Here is a 20,133-nt window from a genome sequence, read left to right as displayed (position 1 = left end):
TTAAGACAAATACTTAATGCATGTGGGCTTAAAACCTATATGATAGGTGCAGCAAACCACAATGGTACATGCGTAACTATGTAACAAACCTACACGTTCTGCATTTCTATTCTGGAACTTAAAGTAACATAAAAAATAAAGAAAGTTGATATCTCTACAGAAAAACTTGGGGAACTCTGGGTCAGAGACTCTCCAGCATCCTTGGCAGTCATCTCTTCACAGTCATCTGAGAACCTGGAGGCAGATTCTGTTTGCAAGATCCACGAGGAGAAGGACTTCATTGCTTTCTGTTCTTCAACACCACGTATGTGTCTTTTAGTAACAGTCAAAAATTTGGGGGTGCTGAGGCCACCTTTGAATGATTCTATGAAATCAAGATAGGCCCTATGCAACAATGAGCTGAGAGAATGGTGTGTGCTCTCTATATATTTTGCATGATCTTATGTGTGCTGTGAGAATAGATTCCTTCCCCCTCCCACACACACATTTTAAAAAACTGTACTTTTATTATAAGTGTTACACTTTACAGTCAAAGGCATACCAAATATTAAAGCAATACAATACAAGGAACCCCATTCGCCACACACCATGTAAACATAGATGATGGATTCTGTTTTTTAAATAAATCCATTTAACATTTTGAATAGAAGTTTTATGGATCCCAGTACTGGCTGTCTTTCCAAATGATCAACTTCAAGCCCTCTTCTACATATATCCCACTTGGTCCTACAAAGAGCAATGTTATTAAGTGTCCAGATAAAAATGTGAATGCGCTTTAAAAAAGGTAAGAAATGTTAGGGTGGAGCTAATTAGGTCTAATTACAGGAAACAGTCGTTTGTATTTCACCTCTAGGTAATCATCCTAAAGGGCTTTCTATTTTACTCTTTCCAAGTTGTAAATTTTCAAGTCTTATTTTTAAACCACTTTATGGAGGCATAGCTGACATATGAAAACTGTACATATTTAATGTATGCAACTCAATAAGTTTGGAGATTAGTACACACCCCTAAAATCATCACCCAAATCTATGCTGTAAACATCTCTCCTCCAAAAGATTCCTCCAGCTCTCTATTTATTATTATCATCATTCTGCAAGGGTGTGATAAGGATAATTTACATAAGATCTACTCTCTGCAAATTTTTAAGTATATAAGACAGTATTATTTACTATTGGCACCATATTATACAGTATTTTTCTATATTTTAATCTTCTATAACTGAAACTTTGGATGTGTTCATCTATTTTGTTTATTATATGGTGAAAGACATCATGGTGCAATCTGTAAACAATCTTGGAGCCCGACGGTAGTTTTTTGTTGCTTCCTCACTGAACCTAAAAGTTTATTCATCCTTCTGAGCTTCTATTCTTTCCTTTGTAAAGTGAAACAATTCCAGTTATTTCTCAAGTCCCCTTTTCTAAGCAAAGTGAATGAACATGAGGTCCATAATAAAAAGTTAGTTCCAAGAATCAAAATACAATCACTATGCAATCTCTTGCAATGCTTACAAGCTGTCTTTTTTGTTCAACCTTTGCCAGCTTTTCTGTTTCCTCTGTGTGAAACCTAAGTAAATGTTTGGTTATAAGGGATGTCCATAAATCTATTAAGTAAATTCCCAAGCTATGCAAAAACAAAAATATAAACAAAAACATAGTGAAAGTCGTAGCCCAAGGCATACCAGGCTGTATCATCATAGATAACGTGTCCTGGAGAGACTGCACAAGGGGCTCCATCTTCATTACGGAACTCATCACATGCTTCCAGAAATATTCTTGCTGCTGCCACCTAATGGAAATATTTCGGAAGGTAAGCTTCCATTTCCTTTTCTAGTCATTTATTTATTTGCTCAGAAAGAATTTATCATTATTCACTAATCGAATAAAAATGACACAGTTTTTCAGGCAAGCAAAAGTAGTATGGCACCTGATTTCTGTCATTCAGGTGTTTAAAATCTGCTTTAGAGAAAGAAAATGTCAATATATCCCAGAAGAAGAGCAAAGTAAAACAAAATAATGTCAGCTATAAGCTTCCTGTTTTGGGTTATAAGTTATTAAAATTCAGAGAATATAAAATATTTTGAAATAATTTACTAAATTAATAAAAACTGGATGGAGGTGAGGGGCTTCATCCTGATGACAAAGGGTTAAATGAGGCTTGCATGGCTTAAGACTATCTAGGACTCACACTTTTGTGAGAGATATGGATACTGGAAATATGGGTTAGCAAAAAAATGTGCAATTACAGATTGTGGTAGAATTCATAAAGGCATGTAAGAGGGAATAAAAAAGAAATCACTCTTTCCATGGGAAAGGGCAGAAGGGAAGGTTTGCTACTCCTTGCCCAACTTGGGACATTCCTTATTCCCCATCCTTCCTACTTTATTTTCTCCACAGTTCTTACCTCCTCCCATTAAGCATATATTAATAGTTTATTTACGTGTCTGTTTTTTACCTGTATTTACTCACTAATATGCAAACTTCAGGATGGTGGGGATTTGCTCAGCACCTCAATATGCCTGACATATAGCAGACATTCAATTAATATATATTGAATAAATAGATGCATAAATGAATAGATAAATGTTCCTTCTCTTTTTAAGGGAAAATAGGATTGGTATTAACACAGGAAAGTGTGGTTGTTTCTAAATTAAAAATTATAGAGAACAGTAAAACTCTTGTGGGAAAAGGAAGATATACCACTGGTGTTTAAAGAAGATTGTACCATAAATTGAGATGGGGTTTCTGTGAATAGAGAACTGGGAAGTTAAATCCTTTTGGATGATTAGGAATTAGACATTGTACTTTTGAGGGTATTCCTGGGAAAAGAACTAGAAATATCGGATTTACGGTAAGCAGGATCTCATTGATCAGTCCATGCATAAGATTTCAGAGGTCAGCATGGTGGTGTGGGCATGAAAGTTGTTCAGTGTTCAGGCCTTAAAGCAAGATTCTGGGATTTAATTCTCCTTAAATTGAAGAATCAGCATTGGTGGGGGTTGAAAGTACTAAGTCTTCCATATCCAGTTCTCATGAGCATATCCCAAAGGATATTTAATTGATTTCCACATCCGTAGGTCAAAAATGGAAAATAGAGAAAATGGAGGTTGAAAAGCCTTGACTAGGCATGCAGTGTTTATTTTGATGTAAAGTGTACAGTATGACATGGGGTGTCAATTCTAAGAGGTAGAGTAGCAGTGTTAAGGAGTTGGAATATCCATGGACTTGGTCCTATCAACCCTGGAAGCTCTCTTCATTCAGGCATTTCCTGGTTCATGGTGTAAGATGCGTTCTGAGAATCCAAAATCCCTCATATCTCATCTACTGTTTTTTCTTTTAGGTACAGAAATCATTTGAAGTTCCACAGGCTAAAGCCCAGATGCCCACCATAGAACGAGCAACCTTGACAAGAGATTTCTACCTCTTTCCTGGCAATTGAAAATGTAAGTATTGAGAGTTGTTGGAGGGTGAAATAAATGAAAGAGCTATATCAGTGGTGAAGTTCAATGACCAATGACAGCTGACTGCTTATATGGTCAAGTTAGTGTTCTTTATTGATGTAGTCTGGTGAGTATTTATTTGCTCTTTTTTATTCTACTTATATGCATTTAGTTTCCCCCAACTATATAATCAATCAAGGGGTAAGGAAAATTGCAGCAAAATGTAATACACAATGAAAGTCCTAGGTTAGTAATTATTAAAATAATAATGTACAAATATTACCATTATTAATTATATTCATTTATCTCTCATACACTCCCTCTGTCTCTCTCTCTGTTTCTCTCCCACCTGCCACACTTAGTTACCAAATATTGCATCAGACCTTGAACAAAACAGAGTAAACACAGGAGCTATCTATGGGGAAAGCAGGGCTTTGGTCCTCTGAGTGCACATATCACATTACTGTTGTTGACTTTCTCCTTAGTTCAGCTAAAGATGGGGTCCTTGTCACACGACCATGAGAAATTAGACTCACAGACAATCTGAAAGGTGAGGAGGGCAGGGTTTATTGTGTGAAAAGGAAAAAAATGGGAAACGGACCCTTCACAGAGCCAGAGTCCTGCTAATGCCCTTCCTGCCTCGCAGATTGAATACCAGGTACCACCCAGGAAGAGGAGGGGCCAGGCTTCTCCCTGCTGCAAATGGCATGAACTTCCCAAGGCTCCACCCCAGTGTGCATTCTTCCCAGTGCACAGGCTGGTGGGAGGTTCTGCCAGGGAGCCCTTTTTACTTGGCTGTCTCATTACTGACATTCAGCCACAGTTATGGGACTGTAGAAAATACATGCTCAACTATAGGTACTTTATTCAGGAAAACCTTCCTTGAAATAATGAAATTGGAATAAAGAATGCACAGAGTTGGAGAGTGAATCATGTGGTTCTTATGCAGGAGAGGTGTTCCAGCACAGAATACAAGTGCAAATGCCCTGGGGCAGAAATATGCTGAACATGTTTAAAAAGAACTACAATGAGATAGTGTGACCAAAAGAGAATGCAAGTGAGGGAAATGACAGAGACAAATTAGGAGAAACAGTGAGGAGCCTCATCACAATGTGCTTGAACATCACATGGTAAATCTTTAAAAAAATATTATCTGAGTAGATAGGAAACCCTTCCAGTGCTTTGGAAAAGAGAAGTGACATAATATAACTTAGGTTTTACAAAGATATTCCTGAGTACTTTTCGCTAAATAGACACAGAGGTCACAGATGGAAGTCGAGGGAAATGGCAAAAGCATATGGCAGAAGATGGAAGAAGAATCATAATGAAGGATGGGATGAAGGCAGTGAGGGGTAACCATCTTGACCTTCTGTCCTTTCTCTCTTCTGCAGGAAACCACAGGCAGCCCAGCCCTCCTCTGTCAACATCAAAGAGCACATTTACCAGTATAGCTTGCATAGTCAACATTTGGTATTTCAATAAAAGTAAAGACTGTATCTTTTTAGATTGTATGAACTGTATCTTTTTAGATTCTCTAATAGACAATATAATTTCAATGAAAACGGTGGACGAGTGAAAATGAAGTGGAAGAAACTAACTAGATTTTTGAGTTTTATGGCTCATGTAACATCTATACTTGGCTGATGAAGACGACTGGCTGTGACTTACCGCCAACAATAGAATGAAAGAAGATGGTGTTAAAAGTATAAGATACCACCTCATACCCATTAGTATTTACCCATGGGTAAAAGAAAAAAATAAAAATGGGTAGAAGATTTGGATAGATATTTCTCAAAAGAAAACATAAAAACAACAAACAGGCTTATGAAAAGATATTCAGCACCATTGATCATCAGAGAAATGCAAATCAAAACTCCAATGATACATCATCTCACCCCAGTTAAAATGACTTTTATCCAAATGATAGGCAATAACCAGTGCTGGTGAGGATGCAGAGAAAAGGAAACATTCATACACTGTTGGGAATGTAAATTAGTACAACCACTATGAAGAAGAGTTTGGAGCCTTCTCAAAAAAACTAAAGATAAAGCTACCATATAATCCAGCAATTCCACTTCGGGGTATGTAGCCAGAAGAAAGAAAATCAGTATATTGAAGAGACATCTGCACTTCCATATTTTTTTGCAGCACTGTTTACATCAGCTAAGATTTGGAAGCAGTCTAACTGTCCATCAACAGATGAATGGATAAAAAAAAATATGGTACATATACACAATGCAGTACTATTCAGCCATAAGAAAGACTGAGATTCTGTCATTTGCAGAAAATACAAGGGTTAAGGATAACAAGAGCTAGTATTTGTTAGTATCTACTGTTTTATTCCATTTGGACAGCTGGAACAAAATGCCATAAACTGAGTAGCTTATAAATGATTGAAATTCATTTCTCACAATTCTAGAGGCTGGGAAGTCCAGGATCAAGGCATTGGAAGATCTAGATCTGGTGAGGGCCCACTTTCTAATTTCTGTATGGCATCTTATAACTTTGTCCTCACATGGTAGTAGTAAAGAGCTACCTCTCTGGGGTCTCTATTATAAAAGCACTTATTCTAGTTATGAAGGCTCTGCTCTCATAACCTAATCACCTCCCAAAGGCCCCACCTCCAAATGCCATAACCTTGGGGGTTAGGATTTTAACCATATGAATTTTAGAGGGAAAATAAAGATTCAGACAATAGCACATAGCATCTACTGTAAAGCCTACTTCACATGAAAAGGTAAAGAAATGCTGTGCCAAAAAGCATAGGTTTTCATTTCTTAGACACACTGATGAAAATTCCAGGTTGGCTACTTTCCAATTGTGTGATTTCAGAGGTTATTCTACAGCCTGCAGTCTGATTTTCTTCTGTAAAACGGGAGAAATAAAGGTACTCATCTCATGGGTCTGCCTCTTGGAATGTGGTAGGATTGTACCCATCTCCTTTCAAGGTTGCTGTAGCTACATAACTTACTTTCACTAATGCCACATAAGCAGAGGTAGTATGTGAGCTTCCATTTGAGATAATGGGTTTGAAACCAGAACACCATTTGTTATTTGCCATTTCTCTGCCATGGTAAAGCCATGTGTCAAAATGGATCTTCCATTATTCCAGTTCTCTAAAAAGTACAATGATCAGAGCTACCTGTTGACTACATTAGGCAGAAAGTTAATAGTAAACCTGGTGATATTTGCAGCCTATATATTTTGATTGATATCCTACTGATAAATAGAACTCAAACCAAAATTGTCTGATTCTTTTTTTAAAAAAAGTGCTTTTTTACCCTCTATATTGTGTCCACTATTAAAAACAATAATTTATTTAAGGCATTGTGCTGAGCATCTGCTATACAAATTGAGAAAAATCTCTAGTACATGCTTTCATGGTGCTTTTGAACTTCAGAAAAAAATTGCATGTCAGAAGTATCTACCCTATATGAAAGAATATAAAGCATCTTTTTATTAAATGGCTTAATCAATATTTGCTACAGGAGATCAAATGGAGGGAAATATTTGGATTCAATTCATTACAGAAATCTTCAGGATGTAGAGGATTAGTAAATTGTTCTGAGTAACATGTTTTACATCTTCCATAGCAACTTCTTTCAGTTGAAATGACCAATTTATTAATCCAAGCAGAGGCTTGAAATATTCTTAACTGATTAGGCTTGTCGTCTCAGCTTCTGCAGTTGCTATGACAGAAACCTACCAGACCTAAAGGAGGATAAGAATTATGGAAAAGATGCACTGAGATGACCCACAAGGGAAGTAAGAGGTTCCTGCAGCTGAATTGTATACCCACAGGTGCAAAATGAGCTTAGTGAAATTTGTCGCTGAAATTTTGAGATCATTTGTTATATGGCAGTCTTGTGGCAATAACAGACTGATACATTATGAGATGTAATTTTTGAGGCTTCTAAATCTGTGAGAGAATCATAGTTCATTTTGATGTAGAATTTATGGGTCAATAACAGTATGTTGAATTTTTCCTTGGCACTGAACAAGGCTGAGACAGATATTTCTGGAGTCTAAGACACAAATATTGGTTTCTGCCAAAGACTATGATTAGTCTTACATATAGTTTAACTTGTTTGGGATATTAAGTATCCTATAAATAGGTCTGTATTTTTGCACTTTAAGGCCATACACTTTTTATAAAGAACAAAACCCTAAATGGAAGTGTGGAGCATGGTATACTTACAAAGTTTTCATGATGGGATTAGTTCCCACAAAATCATTTTATAAGTGTCGAATGTAATTATGGGAAAAAATGATGCAAAAATTAAAACAAGATAAGCAAAATTATGTATTTTGTATCATTTGGCTTTTTTTCTGATTTGGCTCAGAATAACTTTGATAAAAACAAATATTTTTTAGTTAAATTTTGTGCACTATAGGGGAAATATGGAAAAATTAAATATGTTTAAATTTAAGTAAGTGCTCTTTAAAAAGAGTACAGTGGCACATACTCTTTTTAAATTCAATACAATAAGCGCAATAAATATTGAATATTTCAAACAATAAAGGTGTGAAATAAACCAAGTAATGGTCACATGTTTGGGGACACATACAAAATGCATCTTATATGTGCCATTTGCTCACTAATAGATTTCTTACAGAAACTAGTACTCTTATCTGTGTTATATACTTCCTTGAAAGGCATAAAGAGTAGAATTTATGTTTTAGCTACCCAAATATTTTCAAAAGGTGACTGTCCTTTATTTATGTAAAAAAGAAATCAAGTAATATAATTTCTGTGTTTATAGTTTCAGTACTCCTTTTATTCCTTAGAACTATTCTAGTCAATTACTAATAACAGTATTTTCTAGGCTACTTAAACCACTTTAACATCAAAGACTTGTTGGGTGTCTAGTATTAGTCTAAGTCCTTTGACCCTTCACAAGAACCATGAGACTATATAGAACTCTATAAAAACTGAGTTCCTGTTTCATACATAAAATTTTCTACTGTACCTGTCTCCTTGCATATCTAATTGGTAGCTCAAATTTAAGGAATTTAAAATAAAATTTCTAATTTCTCATTACTTTTTCTTTCTCTGAGTCCTTCCAAAACAAGCTTATTAAGCCCATTCTTTCCCAGTTTGATGATGGCATCACTATCTGCTTAGTTGCTTGAAGAAAACTAAACAAAATAATTACATACACAGGAAAACTTTGCATTTGTTCTCTGTTCTGGCCAAACATATTTCTTCTAGTTCCCTACTCAGATAGCTTCCCCAGTTATCCTCTATCTTATTACCCCTCATATATTTTCTGGAACTTATCTGAAAGACGAGTTCTACACTTATAGCTGTTAAAGGAAGTTAAAATTGCATATGAAGCCTGATACATATTCTGAAGGATTGTTCAATTTAGTTGTGGAAATACAGTCTAATACGCAAATTCCTTTTTTTATTTTTTGTTTTGTACATGTAATTGTGTGCTAAGACTAGGCTACATGCAGGACATATGATGCACAATTAAAGGAGACCTGGTTACTAAACCTTATGGTATTTACAGTCAGGCCATAAAGGCAGACATTAATTGGGAGAAAAAATGCAGGTACAATGTAGCAGGAATAAATAATGATTGTCCACTGTGATAAAAACCTTTAAAGAAACATTTATGCTCACATTTGAAAAACTAAGGAATGCAAATCAAGGGTAAAAGAGGAACATTCTAGACAAGAGAAGCAGTGTGTATGGGGAACTTACAGACAAAACAGAGCTTCAGAGAGAGGGCTTAGTAGCTGGAACACAGTGTCAGAAGAGATGCCAACAGGGAGGCTGGGGGGTGAGGGAGGGACCAGAATATCTGAGGCCTTATATGTTCCTTCTTACTAATAGTAATAAGAAATTCTGGAGGGCTGTAAGCAATTAAGTGATAAAATTTTCATTTTTAAAGAATCACTCTGGGAGCTCTGTGGGGAATGGACTATAGCCCAGCAAGAGTGGATGTAGGGGGACAGGTTAAGTGCTAGTACAATATTGCAAACCATGGGTGATAATGATAGCCCTAAAAGAACCAAGTAATAAATGTTAACTGCATATTATTATTATTATTATTAATTTTATTTCCACTTTGCTCGCAGTGTTACAGTATAGGGCATAGAGATATAGGTAGAGAATAGAGGACATAGTATAGAGAATAGAGAATGGTTGGGACAAGAAATTCACATAGTAAAGCTGACAGTGTATTTGCCTGTAACTTTCATGTACATCACAACATTCAACTTATAAAATGATCTAACATGTGTCATGAGTCTCTCTGGACCATGGAAATTTCACTAGTTCACTTGAGGGGAGATTATTAATATCAGTGAGAAATAAATTTGAAAAAATTTCAGAAACATATTAAGGGAATATTATTGAATTTGCACAAATATCTATCATTCTGGGATGAAGAACACATTCTTATTAACCTTCTCCTTCAATTTAAGCAGATTAAAAGACCTTGTGAGTTCCAGCATGTCTCTGACCCCTATTCCTCCCAAGTTCTAAATAGATTCCTCTGAGATGTCACTGATTCATCTCAAGCCTGGAACTTGGGTTCATTCTTCCTGGCTTGGCCGATTGTTCACCTAACCCCTTTGCTGTGACAAATCTTAGCAAAACTAGAGGTCCTTGGCCCCCTCATAGTTTTCTTCAAAGCCAAAGTCAGCACTGAGTTAGGCAACTTTACTTTCAGACACCTGTGTTGCCTCAGGAGCCACCTTGACATACATATGTCAAGAGAATTACTGATTCTATATCTGATGATGTCCTGATTCCACTTTCACAGTACAAAGCAGAGATCAAAGATGTCACTCACAGATACTCATCTATTCTGCCTTAGCTATTAAATAACTGTCTAGTCATTCATGTGAAGAGCCTCTTGTTTCCCAAGTGATGTGTGTGGTTTCAAAAGACACATCTTGAACAGGATTTATTATCAATCAGTCAGGCATATGGAAAAAAAAATCAGTGAAGAGTATCCAACACATTGGGGTAAAGTTCTTCAGAGATGATAAGCGACTATTTAAATATCAATCTTTCTTTAGGCCCACTCTTTGGAAATTACCTCAGTACACAAGATTCTTAAGAAGTGTTTTCTCCCTTCCTAGGTAAGAAATAGCATTCTTTGAATCCCATCTTCCTTGATATTAAATACATATGGTAAACCCAGGATGAGAGAGTAATAGGTAATTCTCATAGATTGATCATATACTTTTTTCTCTTCTTAATCTAGTCTGCTTCCACAGAGGCTATTCTCACAGTTTCACTACCCCTGTGTATATGTCTGTATAAACAAATTTGAATTTGTGTATTAAATCCTGATTACCCACTAAAGTGCCAGACTTCATAATTCAAGTGACTACTGAACATACTCACTCACATCTCCCAGAGACGCCTTTGCCTGAACATTCCCACAGCTGAACGTGCCATTCTTCCCCAGTGCTGCTTCTCTTTCAGTTTCTTCTATCTTGGTTAACGATGTCACCATCACCAATTATTCAAACCAGAAACCTGAAACTCATCTTGAGCTCTTTCTTCTAACTCACCTCCAACATTGAAGCCATTGTCAGGTTTATGGATCTACTGTTCCAACTTGAATCTGTCTCTCCACTTCTGCTAATATGCTTCAGAGCCCCTTTTCCTAAAGTTCCCTGTAATTCTTTAGCCATAACTCTTACCAAATGTTTTGGTAATTTAAAAAATAAATTCAATTTCCTCCATTGGACTTTAAGCTTTGAGGTAAAATTTCAAAATGTCTGACTTATTCATAAGTATGATCTCATTTAACGGTTGGTTGCCTTGCATTTGATAAATATTTGTTAAAAGAACACTTCACTAAATAATTTCATTAGAATTATTGTTACCAGGCCACTAGAAAAATATTGATCACATGCCAACTGTATTCAATACCACGTTCTATGGACTGGATAGAGAAAAATGAACAAGACAGCATTCCCATTTTTATTGCACTCACATGAATACATAAACCATAAGTGAAAATGTAATTAAAAATCTCTATCCTGAAATTAAAGCATTCCAATAATTTAGGGATATAAATGAGACTACACAGGCCTGTATGTGTTAATGTGGGTTGTTTTAACAAAGTCAAACATTTATAATCACTCAGATATGGTAAAAGCTTATTTCTCATTCATGAAAATTCTAAAATTGCTATTCCTGATTAGTGGACAGCTCTTCTCCAAGTGCTAACCCAGATGCTTAGAACTCTTCTATTCTATGGCTCTGATAATCTGCAACATGGCAATGTTAAAATAACTGTGATGATAACCATCCAGTTAGTGGCATTGGAAATAATACGGAGGATCATCTTTAGGAGATTTTTCTAGGCTCACCCCATACTTGTGCTTGCATTCCACTAGTTAGAAACCAGTGATATGGTCATGCCTAACTACTAGAGTCATTGGCAACATAGACTAGCTGAGTGCCCAGGAAACATAGAAGTGTCTTGTTGGGTCTCAGTGTAGACACTGAGAGTGTCTGGCTAGTCGCTGCCACAAAAATGTAGGCATAAAACTTTTTATTCCATAAAATATTCAGGGTACTAAAGGAAATACTTATGTCCCAGATGACAAGAAAGATCTTAAAAATGTTTCAGTCCTCTACCCTGAAAATCATGATCTAAACTTTATTGAGTCCTAACACAGTCAACATGTGCTGGGTTTTGGTTAGAAAAATTTATGTTTGTGAGGTCAGCTTCTTGCTTACCAAATTGTCAGTGTTTTATTTGTCCTAGAACAGGGTACAACTCTAAAATATTTTTTTTCCAAAAGTGACTCTTTCTCTTAAAATAAAAGGATTTTATATTTGAAAGAAATTGTGAAGCCAGGAAAGCAATTTTTTCCACAAAGTTTAGATATTACTTTCCGGTTGGTTTTTTTTTTTTTTTTTGAGACATGGTCATGCTCTGTTGTCTAGGCTGGAGTGCAGTGGCATGAACGCAGTTCACTGTGGCCTCGGTTTTCTGGGCTCAAACAATTCTTCGACCTCAGTCTCCCAAGTAGATGGAACTGTAGGCACACACCACGATGCCTAGCTAATTTTTCTTTTTATTTTTTGCAGAGACAGGGACTTGCTTGTTTCCCAGGCTGGTCTCAAACTCCCAGCCTCAAACAATCCTCCCACCTTGGCCTCCCAAAATATTAAGACTACAGGTGTGAGTCACTTCACCTGGCCTGCTGAATCTATTAAGGGTGATAATTTTATGAATATTTTCTGAGATGAGACACTGATCATATCACCAAATATCCTATTCCTTCCTTACAAAACAATCAAAAACTTACTTTAAGTATTTTTTATTTTTTGAGACAGAGTTTCACTCTAGTTGCCTATGGCTGGAGTGCAATGGCACAACCTCTGCTCACTGCAACCTCTGCCTCCCGAATTCAAGTAGTGATTCTCCTGCCTCAGCCTCCCGAGTAGCTGGGATTATAGGTGCTCGCCACCTCACCCAGCTAATTTTTTTTGTATTTTTAGTAGAGACAAGGTTTCACCATGTTGGCCAGGCTGACTTGAACTCCAGAACTCAGGTGATGCACCCGCCTCGGACTCCCAACGTGCTGGAATTACAGGCTTGAGCCACAGTGCCTGGCCATCTGAGGTCTTTTGTGTTGTTCTGATTCCTCTATGAAAAAAACAAGCATTTTTTTCCACCTAATGATTATTTCTACAGTTTTCTCCAAAATATTCATTCTAATTAGCTCTTATCTTCTCCAAAATTAACCCACTAATGCTGCTTTGGTTTACCTAGCTGATTTTAAAGGAGTTTCTCAAATTCCATTTCCAAATTGAATATAATTTTCTCATTTTAATAGCTTAGTTTCTAAAAGAATCTCCAAATATCTAGTACATTTATTTATATTTTGAAACAGACAAAGATTACATTAATTTATTTATCAAATACATCACATTGTCATATGGTGTGGAACTTGTGATCAAATAAAACTCTCAAGGATTTTCTCACATAAATCTCTGTGAAAACTCATATGTTTATGAAAGCAATGTTTAGTGCTATGAAGTCATCTATTGTGCACCTTGATTTTAGCATTGATTATTTTATTTCATATTCATTCTAGTTTATATGCTCACTATTCTTCTTCTTCCTTCCCATATAGATATGTACTGAGAAGAAATCCTGAATGTTGGCACAAAAGTTCATTAAAACAATGTCTAATGCTTATTATCATGTCTAATAAGTAAATAGATAGACATACATCTTGTAAAGACATATTTAACAAAGTTAATTAAGTCTTACTCCTATTAAATTTATCCTAGGGTTTGAATCTTTTGAAATAAACTTATATTGTAAAGATTTTATCTCACACATTGTTTTCTGAGTGTTTTATTACGTCTGGCCTTGAAAATGCCCCTTTCTATGTTTTTGTCTAAAATATTTGTAAAAAAGCTGATGCTAGAATATGAATATAGATTCCTGCATTGCACCACTAAAAATCTCCTCTAGCTTGGGAAGTGTTCCATTAGCAGATAATTCACTCAATGGTGTTAATGACTACATCAGGATTGTCCTCCTAAGAATGCATTTCTTCTTTTATGGCTTCACACATAGATGATGCTGTAAGGAACACAAAGTGGGACAGAGAAGAATCCCATTATCCATGAGGAATGCCATTCTTCCTGGGAGGGTTAGAGGTGAAGTTGATGTCAGAGATATGAAGATGCTGATAGAATCTCTGGGGTATAGCGTGGATGTGAATGAAAATGTCACTGCTTCAGTAAGTTTTATCATACACAGAGACAATGGTAATGGCTTTTATATTCCTAAATTATGTTAGAAAGCTTAGTTGTAGGACCAGGGAATATAATCTCTTCATAATCTAAAATCCAAATTTGCCATTGGAGGATGCCGGATGCTACATGTTCTCTTATAACATAAGGATTATTAAGCTAAAGCCTGGTATAACTTAATTGGGGAGTGTTTTATTAACTCAATAATGCTTCCTTCTCTCTATATCTCTGGATGATTTCCTATAACACTTTCTTCACTTTTCTCCAAATTAAGACTAAAATTTTTATTGCCTCTCCATTATTTATCATAAAATTCCTTAAGAAATCCCTTATGTATTTATTTATTTGATTTCTAAGGTGCCATGATAGTGAATTACACAGTCCAAAATCAGTGGTATAGTGCCTTTTAGGAAATGACTACAGAGCTGAAGGCATTTGCTCATTGCCCAGAGCACAGGACCTCTGACAGCACTTTCCTGGTGTTCACGTCTCATGGTATTTGGGAAGGCATTTGTAGGAAAAAATACTCTGAGTAACTCCCAAATATATTAGAAGTCAATGAAATTTTTCAAATGTTGAATACCAGGAACTGTCCAAGTTTGAAGGACAAACCCAAGGTGATCTTCATCCAGGCCTGCTGCGGTGGTGAGTGCTAATGTCTTTAAGAACACCAGACATTCAACCACTGACTTCATCTGTATGCATCCAGGATTTTTCAGTTTCTTTATGTCTGTCTTTTAATGTCAAAGAACTCATACTGTCAGTACTGAAGATTGTCACTTCTGTGAATTAGATGGCTGGTTGGTAGATATTCATTCTGATGACTTTATCTTGCCCAAATTCCTATCTAAGGGGTCTGGGGAGCCAGGCCCTACAAACCATAAATTCTCATCAGATGGATTTTCTTTAACCCTGTGTATCGTGACTTTAGAATCTCACCCTGGCATATCATTATGTGACAAGGAGGAAGGTCAAAATATTTTACCCCAAAACATGTTTCTTTGCTGTATTTTGAAATGGCCCTGCAAAGTTGTCCTTTGTGCCGGAAAATTTGCATCTGTAAAGAATCTCTGTTAACATAGCTAGATCATTTTCTTCCAGGCTTTCCTAATCCTGAAGAGATTAACTAAGAGTCTAGCACCTTTTAAAGGTCTGAATAGGAAACATTTGTCATCTGTTTTCTCTAAGGCCTGTCACTACAAGACTTCAAAAGAACCTTGGTCTCCACAATCTTTTATCTTAACCTGAGCATTTCCTTTCTATCGATTTTAAGTCTTTAGGCAAACTCAACCAATTATCAACCAGAAAATGTCTAAATTTACCTGTAGCCTGTAGTCCCACACTTTGAGTTGCCCCACCTTTTTGGACCAAATGAATGTATTTCTTAAATGTATTTAATTGATATCTCATGCCTCCCTAAAATGTATAAAACCAAGCTGTACCCCAACTACCTTGGGCATATGTTCTCAGGACCTTCTGAGGGCCTGTGTCATGGGCCATGGTCACTCATATTTGGCTAAGAATAAATTTGTTCAAACACTTTACAGAGTTTTACTCTTTTCATTGACAATAATTTGGTGATCAAACATGTGGCACCTCAGAGAAGACTCAGGACCCGGAAGGAGTTGCCCAAATATGGAGCTATGGTAGTAGCAGGGCCCACTGAAGCCTACATGACTTCAAGCTTCTCATCTGGTGGAACTGGTAAGTCCTCCTGAGCCCCCGACTTCTCTTTGGTTGATGGTCTTTGATTTATCTTAGCTGGTTTTTCTCCTAGAAAGTTGTTGTTTCAGGATTTTAGTTATAGTTTGGAGATGATTTTCAAGGAATTCTCTCTATTGCTTTGTCTCCCAAAATTAATCTTAATTCACTTTGCACATTTGCATGAGGAACTGAATTGTTGATTTCACTGGTTAATGAGAAACTGAGTTTTCTCAACTTTTTTTTTGAAGAGAAAGGGCATTTGCTCCTCCTAGCCAAAAGGCACCCCTGGGTGTATCTGGGGGTTGACCTCTTGTGACATGCAGCAGCCCTGTAGGAAAATCCCCAACAAAAATTAATTATAAAGATGGCTTGTCCAGGAAATGAATATCAGGTTGATCACCCAGTGTTTTGAGCCATCTCAGAGTTTGTAGAACTCTGGAGAGAGAAACTGAGACATGTACAAGGGTAGACCTGACTCAATGGTGACACACTGTAGAGTCCTGCCCACGAGCAGTACAAATCGATCCACCACACAAAAACCTAGGCCACAGCTCAGTTTCTCCTTTTAAGAAAAAAAAAAAAAAAAAAGCAGGAAACAAATAATCTAAGAATGAGTAGAAAACAAGGAGGAAAAGCCTATTTTGAGCACTTTGTAGGTTTTATGGCACCTCTACTTGCCAGAGTATTGGGGGAAACCCACCCCCGATAATTCTTTGTGGGCACTTACCTATTTCCCTAAGTGTCAGCCAGTCTGAGAAATAAAGGGAAAGAGTACAAAAGAGAGAAATTTTAAAGCCGGGTGTCCGGGGGAGACATCACATGTCGGCTGGTTCCATGATGCCCCCTGAGCCACAAAACCAGCAAGTTTTTGTTAGTGATTTTCAAAAGGGGAGGGAGTGTACGAATAGGGTGTGGGTCACAGAGATCACGTGCTTCACAAGGTAATAAAATATCACGAGGCAAATGGAGGCAGGGTGAGATCACAGAACCAGGGTGAAATTAAAATTGCTAATGAAGCTTTGGGCACGCATTGTCATTGATAACATCTTATCATGAGACAGGGTTTGAGAGCAGACAACCAGTCTGACCAAAATTTATTAGGTGGGAATTTCCTCATCCTAATAAGCCTGGGAACACTATAGGAGACCGGGGCTTATTTCATTCCTTATCACAACCGTAAAAGACAGACATCCCTAGAGCAGCCATTTTAGAGACCTCCCCCTAGGAATGCATTCTGTTCCTTGCTGAGAAAAATAATTCAGCAATATTTCTCCTATTTGCTTTTGAAAGAAGAGAAATATGGCTCTGTTCCGCCCAGCTCTCAGGCAGCCAGACCTAATGGTTATCTCCCTTGTTCCCTGAACATCGCTGTTATCTTGTTCTTTTTTCAAGGTGCCCAGATTTCATATTGTTTAAACAATTTGTGCAGTTAACGCAATCATCACAGGGTCCTAAGGTGACATACACCCTCAGCTTACAAAGATGATGGGATTAAGAGATTAAAGTAAAGACAGGCATAGGAAATCACAAGAATATTGAATGGGGAAGTGATAAGTGTCCATGAAATCTCCACAATTTATGTTCAGAGATTGCAGTAAAGACAGGCATAAGAAATTATAAAAGTATTAATTAGGGGAACTAATAAATGTCCCTGAAATCTTCACAATTTATGTTCTTCTGCCATGGCTTTAGCCGGTCCCTCTGTTCAGGGTCCCTGACTTCCCGCAACACCAGAGTTTATGTGAAATGGAAGTAAATCATTTTTGTGCACATTTACATTAAGAAGAAAGAGCCCAAAGGTTGAACCACAAACTATAGAGTTCCTAGGTCCTATTATCTTTTCTGCCTGCTTTAAATCTACCATTACTTTTCTGCTGAGATAAAAACCACTCTTTGTCTTTGTTTCTGTTAGACCGCTTTTCATTTCTGTATTGAGTATCTTAAGTACTGTAGAAAAGATGTCACTTCTTCCTTTAAGGCTGTCTTGTAATATATATAAGGACTGGAATTGTGTTTCTAAAGAAAAGCATTCAAGTATGACAATATACTACCTGTGTTTTCACCATTAAAAGTGCTGTTTAGTAGTTTAAACTTAAACTATTTAATGTCATTTAATAAAGTGACCAAAATGTGTTCTTTATTGTATTTTCACAGCTTTGAAAAAATAAATAATTCAACCATAGATCCCTAATATTTCACAGCCTCCTTAAGAATGTATAACAGTCAACAAACATAAAAGTAATAGCAGACAGAGTATGAGATGCAGAAGAAACACTACAGTGCACTGAATGCAAAATTATGCACTTGTGTTGTGCAGGGGAAATAGTTTGGGGTTAAATCAGTCAGTCAGTGATGTGAAGATTTTGAAGAACTGGAAGAACTACAAATTCAGTTGCAATCATGAGCCTTTTCTAATCCCAAACTCATTAAAAGTGAAGGCGAATTTCTGATCTCTTGCAATCCTTCAATGTTAAGCTTCATACTGCCATTTTATTTTAATATTTTTTTAAGTTCTGGAATACATGTGCAGGATGCGCAGGTTTGTTACATAGGTAAACGTGTGCCATGGTGGTTTGCTGCACAGATCAACCCATCACCTAGTTATTAAGCCAAGCATGCATTATCTCTTTTCCTTAATGCTCTCTTGTATCCCCCATCCTCTTATCTGGCCTCCATGTGTGTTGTTCCCTTCCCTGAGTCCATGTGTTCTTATTGTTCAGCTCCCACTTATAAGTGAGAACATGCAGTGTTTGGTTTTCTGTTCCTGCATTAGTCTGCTGCGGATAACATCTTCCAGCTTCATTCTTGTCCTTGCAAAGGACATGATCTCATTCATTTTTATGGCTGCATTGTATTCCATGGTGTATATGTGTCACCTTTTCTCTATCCAGCCTATCATTGATGGGCATTTTGATTGATTTCATGTCTTTGCTATTGTGAATAGTGCTGCAATGAACACATGCATGCATGTAATGTATCTTTATAATAGAATGATTTATATTCTTCTGGGTGTATACCCAGTAATGGTATTTCTTGGTCAAATGGTATTTCTGTTCTAAATGAATCACCACACACTCTTCCACAATCATTGACCTAATTTACATTCTCACCAACAGTGTCTCTTGAATACAGCACACTGATGAGTCCTGTCTTTTTGTCCAGCTTGCCACTGTGTGTCTTTTAATTGGGGAATTTAGCCCATTTATTTTAAGGTTAATATTGGTATGTGTGAATTTGATTCTGTCATCATGATGTTGCCTGGTTAATTTTGCAGACTTGCAAAATTAATGTAGTTGCTTCATAGTGTCATTGGCCTGTGTATTTTAGTGTGTTTTTATAGTGGCTGCTAACAGATTTTCCTTTCCATGACGACTGTTTCCTACAGGACTTTCAAGGCAAGCCTGGTGGTGACAAAATCCCTCAGCATTTGCTTGTCTGAAAAGGATTTTATTTCTCCTTCACTTATGAAGCTCAGTTTGGCCAGACATTAAATTCTGGGTTGGAAATTATTTTCTTTATTAATGTTGAATATTGGTCCCCAGTCTTTTCTGGCTTGTAGGATTTCTGCTGAGAATTCCACTGCTAGTCTGATGGGCTTCCCTCTGTAGGTGACCTGGCCTCTCTCTCTGGCTGCCCTTAACATTTTTTCCTTTCATTTCAACCTTGGAGAATCTGATGATTATGTGTCTTGGGATTGATCTTCTTGTGGAGTATCTTACTGGGACTGTCTGAATTTCTTGAATTTGAATGTTGACCTGTCTTGCTAGGTTGGGGATGTTTTCCTGGATGATATCCTGAAGTGCGTTTTTTGACTTGGCTCCATTCTCCACATCTCTTTCAGGTACTTCAATCAGTCATAGGTTTGGTCTTTTTACATAGTCTCATAGTTCTGGAAGGTATTGTTCATTGCTTTTTATTTTTTTCTGTAATCTTTTCTACCTGCCTTATTTTAGCAAGAGAGTCTTCAAACTCTGATACTCTTTCTTCTGCCTGGTTGATTCGGCTATTGATACTTGTGTTTGAATCATGAAGCTCTCACACTGTGTTTCTCAGCTCCATCATGTCATTTGTATTCCTCTCTAAACTGGTTATTCTAATTAACAGTTCCTGTAATCTTTTATCATGGTTCTTAGCTTCTTTGCCTTGGGTTAGAATATAATCCTTTAGCTCAGCAAAGTTTGTCATTACACACTTTCTGATACCTACTTCTGTCAGTTCATCCATCTCAGCTTCAGCCCTG

At 36.9% G+C, this 20,133-nt stretch overlaps 1 protein-coding gene across 4 annotated transcripts in view; it reads left to right on the top strand.

Annotated features, from left to right (window-relative positions):
* Positions 1–13,753, top strand: part of CASP5 (caspase 5) — a 41,606-nt gene extending 27,853 nt beyond the window's left edge. For all 4 annotated transcript variants that reach the window (XM_024347394.3, XM_063784476.1, XM_063784475.1 and 1 more), the window contains 4 exons: positions 161–304; positions 1,697–1,806; positions 3,337–3,439; positions 4,828–13,753. In XM_024347394.3, the coding sequence (XP_024203162.3) occupies positions 161–304; positions 1,697–1,806; positions 3,337–3,435 (353 nt within the window). In that variant the 3' untranslated portion in view covers positions 3,436–3,439; positions 4,828–13,753. The remainder of the gene's footprint in view (positions 1–160; positions 305–1,696; positions 1,807–3,336; positions 3,440–4,827) is intronic.
* The last annotated feature ends 6,380 nt before the right edge of the window (positions 13,754–20,133 follow it).

This window comes from Pan troglodytes, chromosome 9, assembly GCF_028858775.2.
Source record: "Pan troglodytes isolate AG18354 chromosome 9, NHGRI_mPanTro3-v2.0_pri, whole genome shotgun sequence".
NCBI classification, from domain to species: Eukaryota; Metazoa; Chordata; class Mammalia; order Primates; family Hominidae; genus Pan; species Pan troglodytes.
The sequence above is the reverse complement of the archived record's forward strand: the minus strand, read 5'-3'. Positions and strand labels throughout refer to the sequence as shown.